Source organism: Nicrophorus vespilloides, unplaced genomic scaffold, assembly GCF_001412225.1.
Source record: "Nicrophorus vespilloides isolate i.1.1-1 unplaced genomic scaffold, Nicve_v1.0, whole genome shotgun sequence".
In the NCBI taxonomy this organism is placed as follows: Eukaryota; Metazoa; Arthropoda; class Insecta; order Coleoptera; family Silphidae; genus Nicrophorus; species Nicrophorus vespilloides.
Genome location: NW_017097792.1, coordinates 1 through 8,894, shown reverse-complemented (window position 1 = coordinate 8,894; position 8,894 = coordinate 1). Strand labels below are relative to the sequence as shown.

Here is an 8,894-nt window from a genome sequence, read left to right as displayed (position 1 = left end):
TACTTCTTAAAACATTTGTCCAATTTAGTAATGCCATTATTTTACAGGTTTCTATTGGTGCATTTGTGAATAAGGTTTTCTGTGGTTTGGACCACACCGTTGCCATTTGTCAATCTTATATAACGGATGGACAACAAAAATGATCATTTGTCCATGTATATAATAAAGTTTAATCGCATTTTACAAATATTATTGTCACATTTGTCCTTTTATTTTTTAAATATGCCATTAAATTCATCAATGATTTATTTACCTCATTATTCATTTCATTATGTATACAGTTCAGCCACAAATATTTCAATTAATGAATCAAATATTTTTTACTCTGCCACCTAAAAGTCTAAGGTCATTTCTTGTATTAAGTACTACAATTCAAATTGGTATTAACAAATTGAATTGAATCATCAATTTTATTGATATATTTATAAAACGGTTTTGTTCTTAATTTTTTAATTTGGATCGCTTTCTTCGATTTCTTTAGATTTTTTATATTAAGAAATTATTATCTTAATTTATAAAGCTAAACGAAACTGGTGTGTTTGGAATTCCAGCAAACTCTCAACGAGAAAAAAAAATAATATTATGTAGTTTTAAGGCGGTAAATTGAAGCCTGCTGCTGGAACTACTCAAAAATAGGTACCTATTTAAAGAATTTCAGTGCTACGAAGATGAATTTTTATATAACTAGAAGGGAGTATCAGAGGAGGAGGAAATTTTATGGAGAACGTGTTTTGTGATCCGGAAGAAGTTTTTAAATAATAAGTCTTTGATAGTAAGCTTTGGTAAGCTTCAACTTTAATCCGAGCAATTGGAAATAACATTTGAAACTCCCGGGTGGATGTGCGCATGGGTATAGTCAATCCATTTTGTGTAGCTCTACACTGACAGACACAGACGGAATACTCTGTACATTGCTGTGTGTGTGAATGTGTAGTCATAAGTCATAAGTGTTGTAAATGTAATGTTGAGCCGCCGCTAGAAACGTCCCTAGCAGATCGTTCCACGGCAGATCCTTGTAAATACGCATTATTTTTAAGTTATAGATATATAGTATATGTGATACATCAAGTGTAAACCGTTCACCAAAGTTATAATTCACAATGGATAGTGCAGATGTTTTACATATAGGATCTAGTATCAACATTAAGAGAACCGATGGTAAGCATGGCTATTCCAACCTGTGTGTGTATGTGTGTATTTTTTTTTGTTGTTCTTCGAGTCCGTTGAGAAAGGTCTTCCTCGAGCCGGGCAACCCTTGAGAGGATTTTCGTACGAGTAGACAGCGCTCTTTGATTGATGTCCCGCAATCGATTTTCGCATACACCGCCGACAAGAACATTATTTTCCTTCTTTAATCCTCTTCAACGGATCAAGATCTCGAAGACATGCGGATTTTCCTAAAGAAAATGCGAAGACATAGAGACATGCGAATCCAAGACGGTTTGGTTAGATAGCCGCCTGCCATTGGCTGTTATCAGTTTGAAAATTCAAATTTCTGACCGTTACATCGAGTAGCAAAAAAAAATGGAAATACGAATAAGTCAACATGAAATTTGCTCCTTTTCGCATGCCGTTAATGTATAATTAGAATAAAGTATGCGTGATTCAAAGACCTCTTCGGATGCACTATTCTTGGATGGACGTAATTAAATCGCGCCGCCGAAATTCGTGATGGAAATTAAGGAAGTCCGTTGGCCGAACGATGGTTCTTCTTTATTAATTAAGCTTCTATAGTTTCCGTGGGAGCATACATTTCTTGTTTTAACCTAAGCACAATGGCTCTTCCTTCGTGACTTTTCTTTCACGTGCATGCATTACAATCGAAATGTGTCTTTGCAATCAATTATCTTTCGAATCTCGCTACACACAATGAGTCACCTGTCCACGGAAGAAAGTAAATATTGGTATGAGCAGGCGTGGGAGTCGCAGAGCCGCGGTTTTGATATTCAAAACGTTAGAAAAATAAAACAAATTCCCTTAACACCCTTTATCTATAAACAATTATCGATTCACCCTTTGCGTGCAACATTTTATATTAATACTCATATATTCCCATTAGACTCTTTAAAAACGAAACTAATATTCAATTTATTGTGCTGTCAGAAATTACAATTATTATAAATTCATATTATTATTACTTCTTTTTTTTGTCATCTTGTGAATTGTGTGAGCGAAAAATTTGGTTTTAGAAATGGGATGACGTAAACCATTTGAAGCATGCTTTCCAAATATGGACCCTTCGCAGTCGCTTCGAGGTCGAACCTACCTCTCGTACCTGCCTTTTCAATAGCCCATTGTATCGGAAACAAAGTTCTGAACCGATCAATTGATGGTACCGCTTGCCGGCTCCCCGATCGTCGACGTCGCCGTACCGTTCCATTCCAGTTAGTTCCTTTCCCGACTCCGAAACCGCTCCAAAAGCCTACCATTTTCGAGACCTACCAAATCTGCCGACCACCACGAACAAGGCTTCCTCGGCCCACGACCTCGCCATATTAAGAAGCTCGGTCGTATTTGCATTCCCCATTAATTATCGCAAGAAAAAATAGAAACCAGAAATCGTATCTGTCTCCCGTTTACACTTTGCAATAATACATTATTCTTTTATTTTTCATTATTATTATTATTGTTGTATGGGAGGCGCTCCCCGTTAAACCTATTCAAATTTAATACAAATGCGCCTCATCAAATTAGAACGAACAAATAATAGCGAGAACAGTTGTTTATTGTTTGTCGACATGTTTCTGTTAAGTCGACATATTGAACTGTTTGACTGTTTTGAACTTTACAAGGTTTTATAAATAACATATTAATGAAATTTATTAATATTTCTATTCTCATCACTTATGATTGTAAAATTTATTTTTTTGGTCATTGTTAAATCCAATTTAAATTTGTGAATGAGTGACCTTGTTGTCAGGATTCAATGCACTTCCTAAAACGGACTCGAAAAATATTCTTACCAGACCAAAACCGTTACCTAAAATGGACATAAACGTTCAATTTACCATAAAAGATGATAACTACTAGTTAAAGTTAAGCTGTTTGTAGTTTAAATAATTTAATTGACGTACAGCGCAGTACGAAGTAATCAATGATTTTTTTATTGAGGGTTTCAAGTTCTTTCCATTCTGTGAAATAAAAGTTATATACACGTTTATAAGATCTGTTTAATTATAGGATATATAAAAATACTTTCTTTTTTTAATTATTGATCTATTTTGATAAAAAAAATTCGTGTGTTGTGATTGCAACTGTTTATTGATTCCGTCTCAATGATAATGTTTACCACTACCTATTAAATAATTTAGTATTTGGTTCAGGGTTTCGATATTGTAAATGAAAATTATTGTTCAGTTGTAAGATTATGTGCAGCCTTGGTGATATCAAAAACGATTGCAGATATAATTTACATAATTGCAGATCGCCAATACTTACTTATTGTCTATGGGAAATTCCGTGATTGTAGATTTAAACTAACGTTGATATTGCAATTGCTTCACCAAGCACAATGATTTATTTCAGTTACAAGGCAAATGTTCATACTGGAAATTTGCAGTTCTTTATTCGGAATGAATTTTAAATGAATAAACTAAGAATATGAAAATAACAAAATGTATGGTTTATTTTAGGACGTGTTCATTCTGCAATCGTAGCACATATAAACTACGATTTGAGGAGTGCGACGGTAGAATGGTTCGAACAAGGGGAGACCAAGGGGAAGGAAGTCGATCTAGGGGCAATCGAGTCGCTGAATCCGGATGTTATGATCTACAAACCGGAAATATCAGCGGAGCCGATTACGCTTAACCAAACGTCAAAATTGCAACGGGTAAGTGTTAGAGGTGTTTCTTGATCAATCATCGTGCCGGTGCCAGGTACTTTTGAAAAGTGCCTATCGATTTCAAAGCAGTGCTAATCTTAAATCAATACTAATATAGAAAAGGGGGAGGGAAAAGAAAAGAAAAGAAAAAGTGTATTTCTTTATTGCTGAAATTTATTGAAAGCCCGCGCCTGTGACGGTCGACGTAATTAAGAATCAGTACTGCTGGGTCTGTTGAAAACTTAACATTGCCTCTATTCCTGTCATGCTGCTCTTTACTAAACGCAAGGACTCTTCCGGATCGTCGGAGGAGGAAATCAGCGCGCCTATGGCTCATTCAGGACGCTACAGCCACAAGCTCGACGAAAGCGACGATGAGTTCAATAGCAACCAATTGTCGCCAGATACCACGACACTCTCGGTATCCACTAATCATTATATCTATATAATCGCAAACTAATAACCATATAATCGTCATCTTATTCTTTGTAATGTTTTTTTTATTAGAATGTTGCTAATATGTTTCTTGTTTTTAGAACCCGCCTCGACAATCTATAATGACTTCTACTAATAATAAACCGACAAATGGTGAGTGTTTTAAATGTTTGCTGTATTAGGTTTTAGAGAAATTTCCATTTTAAGGGTCCATGCGAACTACGAGATTGCATATGTTACAAACCCCGTTCACACTCGACACTGTTCAGCAACAGCAGCAGCAGCAACAGCAGCAACAGCAGCAACAGCAGCAACAGTTGCAACAGCAGCTGCAGCAGCAGCAGCAACAGCAACAGCAGTTGCAGCAGCAACAGGCAGCGGCAAAAGAAAACGTTGCTGCACGGGGTAACAACATCGCAATACAGGTAAATGAGTGAAATCATTGATTTATGGACGATAAATAAACACAGCCGGAAAATCACAATTTCAGAATTCAAGGCGGAGCAATGTTGTGAAAGAAGTGGAAAAGCTAAAAAAGAATCGCGAAGAGCGGAGGCAACGGCAAGCGGAAGAAAAGGCTGAGAAAGAGGCATTCTTGCAGATGGCTCCAGGGAATCCGTACTGGGAGTTACTTAATATGATTAAGTACCGATTGTCCAGGTGTGCGGTAGCGATTCAAACGATTGACTTGTTATTTGTTTTAGCGAGTATCGGAAAGGCTTGGATATCAAACCTTTGACCGACGCGGATCTCGTCGATGATCACTTGATCACAGTCTGCGTGAGGAAACGGCCACTGAACAAGAAGGAGGCCGCCAAGAAAGAGGTGGACGTGATAACAATACCATCGAAGAATCAGCTAATCGTGCACGAGCCCAAGAATAAGGTCGATCTGACGAAGTATCTTGAGAATCAAATCTTCAGATTTGATTACGCTTTCGACGAAATTTGTACCAACGAGATCGTCTACAAGTACACTGCACAGCCATTGATAAAGACCATTTTCGACGGCGGATTCGCCACCTGCTTTGCTTATGGTCAGACGGGATCCGGTAAGACCCACACAATGGGCGGCGAGTTTATCGGCAAAACTCAGGATTGCAACAGGGGAATATACGCTTTGGCGGCATCCGATGTGTTCCGTTTTGCGAACTCGGCGAAGTACCGACATATGAACCTCGTTATATCCGCCAGCTTCTTCGAGATCTACTCAGGCAAGGTGTTCGATCTGCTGAACAATAAAGTGAAGTTGCGCATATTGGAAGACGGGAAGCAACAGGTGCAAGTGGTTGGTCTAACCGAGAAAGTTGTCACCACTACGGAGGAGGTACTGAAGCTTATTCAAAAGGGCAACCAAGCTAGGACCTCTGGCCAAACCTCCGCCAACTCCAACTCTTCGAGATCCCACGCAGTTTTCCAAATTATTGTCCGGGCAAATGTGAACTTGCAGAAGATCCACGGCAAGTTCTCCCTGATCGATTTAGCTGGTAACGAAAGAGGAGTTGACACGTCGTCTGCTAATCGACAAACAAGTATGTCTCAATCTACAAAATTTAGAATAGTTCGATTTTTATCTCTTGCTTCTTGTAGGAATGGAGGGAGCAGAAATCAATAAATCGCTCTTAGCTTTAAAGGAGTGCATACGAGCTTTGGGTCGCAAGGGCGCTCATTTGCCATTTAGAGTAAGCAAGTTGACACAAGTATTGAAAGACTCCTTCGTGGGACCAAACTCCCGCACTTGCATGATTGCCATGTTGTCGCCTGGGGTAGCGTCATGTGAGCACACCCTTAACACTCTTCGCTATGCCGACAGGGTAAAAGAGTTGGGAGCGGGAGACGTAATAACGAATCAAGGCGAGGAAGGGTTCAACGATAAACAAGGCGACGGAGACCTCTTACAACTTAGATCATTAAACGTAATCATTAAACAAATCCTTAGTAAATTTTATTTATTTCATCAATCAATTTTATATTTAGGAAAACGATATGACTCCGGAAATGTTAAATTTCCATCAGGTGGTGTCTGAATTACAAGCAGCTGAGGACACGATGCTGGATAACCATAAACAAACAGCAGAAGCTCTCTATAGTGCCGCAGAGAAGGCGGAGTATCTTTTAAAAACCGCTGACGATGTTACGTACGATCAAGAAGGTTTGCAATTTACACAGTCCCCAGACAATCATCATCTTTTTAATTTATTTTCTTTCAGCATATTGCAAATCATGGGAAGAACTTCTAGACAACTGTTTGGTTACGATGAGAAGAGCCAAAGATATCGTCGCTGATTACAAGGTTAAAATGGCTACCGAGGAACAATTGAGTCGCAAAACAAAACGGAAGTAAATCAACGTTTGTTATAAACAAATTATGTATTTATACACAAAGCCTTAACTTAGTAACCACCGAAGAACTTATCTTATCCTAACTGATGTGTATTTAAAAAAAGCATAACATTTCCGCAAAACTACTGAATCTATGTTATAAAACCGTGTATGAGTATAGCTTATCGAGTTATCTATAGATTGCTCAAAAAGAAAAAAAAAGAAACGAATAAGTATACAATTGCATTATTTAACATCACGCTTTATATTTTAAACAAAAAATGCGGAGACCGTGTGTAAGTCTTACAGGAAAAAAAAATAGGTATGTTTATATTTTTTTTATAATTCTTAGTTTTATTATTATTATTTTTTTGTTATTTATTTCAACTCAATAATTTATTTAAGCCCCTTTTCACTCAAAGACTCTGATGCTTCTTTTTGTATTATTAATACTAACGTACCAAATAATCACATTCCTCCGAATGTCTCTCCAGGTTGTTTTTATATATATATATATATGAAAAAAGAAGTTAAATTGTTTTGTTTTCTTTTTAAACTGTCATAAGGTGTGAGACATGCAGATTGTTTTTTTTTTATAATTTATGTGTCGCAGAGATTGTGACTTCCTCTATTACATCTTTATAAGCATCACTCTGTATGTTTCTGCCTGTTATAGAATCTTAGCCAGCAATTAGTACTGATATTGTTACTTAAAAAAATATATGTATATTGAATCGAGAGAAGAAAAGAAAAAAAAATGGTTATAATTGTGATATTATTGAGTGTGAATAGTTCTCTCTTTCTCTCTTTTTTTTAATTATATAATATTTTTTTGTTATATATATATAGAGAAGATTTGTTTTTTTTAAATGTGTTTTCGGCTTCATGAAATTTTGGCTGTGTGGATTCTCGTGCTGGCAAATATCAAAGGAAGATTATACAAAAAAATAATAATTATATAATAATTAAGATATTGCGGAAACTGCAAGAAAAACAAAAACAAAAACCCGGAGCTTCTGTGCCGTTGTATTCTGTAGTGTTGTCTCGAAAACAAGAACAGCTTTCTTCATCCGGAATCGTTTCGCAGACATACCGTATTTTTAAATATGTTCCTTGAAGTTTTTTTCTTTGTTCTAAATATTTTTATAATTCTCGTTATGATTCTACGACGTATGTGTTTTTAAACCAAATGGGATTCAATTAAAGCAATTTGCCTAAAAGAGAACGGAGAAATAAGAAGAAGAAAAAAAAATAATGAAAGTCCAAAGTCACGTAAAGGATACATGGAAATTCTCGTATTTTTGTATTGGATTTTATTGTTCAGTTATTTTTTTCGTTTAGGTTTTCAAATTGTTCCTTTTTCTTTTTTGTATAACTTGCTTATTCATTAATGCAATAAAACTGCATAAACTTAATGTATAAGAACAAAAATTTAGCGATGACGCAATGTTTTGATTCTTCTGTGCTTTTTTTTAACCGAGTCAATGATTGATTTAATAAAGACTTACTTTTAGACTTTTGTGTGTATTTTTTTTGTATACTTCTCTTCACTTCAGGAAATCGATCCGTGTATTGCAGGGAATTCTTTTAGATACGAGATCTGCACTGAAATAGTTGAAGTTCCGTAGAAGTTCAACAGTTTAGGCTCTGCTATTTTAACGAATAAAAGTACGACTAATTTATATTAAATTTATGGAAATCCTAGGTTGCTCTTGCTTCAATCGCGACGAGAAAATTATTCCCAGGGCAAATTTATTATTAACATATGCAGCGAAACTTTCATCATGCAGCCGTCCACGGAGTGTTCGCAAATTAATAAAAAATGATATAAACGTTTATGAGTAGCATAAACATTGTATTCGTAGTATTACTTTAATTTAGTACTCCTCGTAAAAGTTTTATATGTAATGCCCATGAAGCATGATCGTAGAAAAATAAAGTTGTCTTTGTTTTTTTGTGAGTGAGTGTCTTGTCTTGTCTTGTGCCTTGTGTGTGAGTGTCTTTTTTTGTCTGTATCAAACGTTCACAATCCGGAACGCAGGATGTTTGTGTTGTAATGGGCAGGAGGAAACAAATGGTGAAATGATTCCTTTTGTGGGGGGACAAAAAATTGCTCAATCAGGAAATCCGACATGAAACCTAAACAAATAACTTTAGTTTCATCCTAATAGATTTATATATCTTAATATCCATATCCAGCAGTGAGCAATTTTCCAAATATCTGCTAAAGTATAGATAGATTCCAGTGCTCTTATCCATATTGCTGTAATACGCGTTCAAAGTTGAAAAATTGAAATTCAGAACGTTCGAAAAAG

The 8,894-nt window shown here is 36.1% G+C and overlaps 2 protein-coding genes across 3 annotated transcripts in view; both read left to right on the top strand.

The window, feature by feature from the left end:
- LOC108560986 (Williams-Beuren syndrome chromosomal region 16 protein) overlaps positions 1-172 on the top strand; it is a 1,702-nt gene extending 1,530 nt beyond the window's left edge. The window contains exon 7 of the mRNA XM_017918724.1: positions 48-172. Within this exon, the coding sequence (XP_017774213.1) occupies positions 48-143 (96 nt within the window). The 3' untranslated portion in view covers positions 144-172. The remainder of the gene's footprint in view (positions 1-47) is intronic.
- A 730-nt stretch (positions 173-902) lies between these two features.
- On the top strand, positions 903-6,791 carry LOC108560988 (kinesin-like protein Klp10A). Of its 2 annotated transcripts, XM_017918727.1 has the most exons (10): positions 903-1,158; positions 3,633-3,832; positions 4,113-4,244; positions 4,360-4,411; positions 4,466-4,683; positions 4,749-4,903; positions 4,963-5,789; positions 5,848-6,173; positions 6,235-6,409; positions 6,468-6,791. In XM_017918727.1, the coding sequence occupies exons 1-10, from the start codon at positions 1,101-1,103 to the stop codon at positions 6,599-6,601; spliced, it is 2,277 nt and encodes a 758-aa protein (XP_017774216.1). In that variant the 5' UTR covers positions 903-1,100; the 3' UTR covers positions 6,602-6,791. The 2 variants fall into 2 exon arrangements, with proteins under 2 accessions (XP_017774216.1, XP_017774217.1); XM_017918728.1 differs by lacking the exon at positions 4,113-4,244.
- Positions 6,792-8,894: the final 2,103 nt, after the last annotated feature.

What these genes read in the sequence shown, in the direction of transcription:
- LOC108560988 (XM_017918727.1), top strand. Translation starts at nt 1,101, where the DNA reads ATGGATAGTGCAGATGTTTTACATATAGGATCTAGTATCAACATTAAG. An exon ending in CAACATTAAGAGAACCGATG is followed by an intron (nt 1,159 to 3,632) that starts GTAAGCATGGCT and finishes GGTTTATTTTAG; the next exon opens with GACGTGTTCATTCTGCAATC. An exon ending in GAGTTACTTAATATGATTAA is followed by an intron (nt 4,904 to 4,962) that starts GTACCGATTGTC and finishes TATTTGTTTTAG; the next exon opens with CGAGTATCGGAAAGGCTTGG.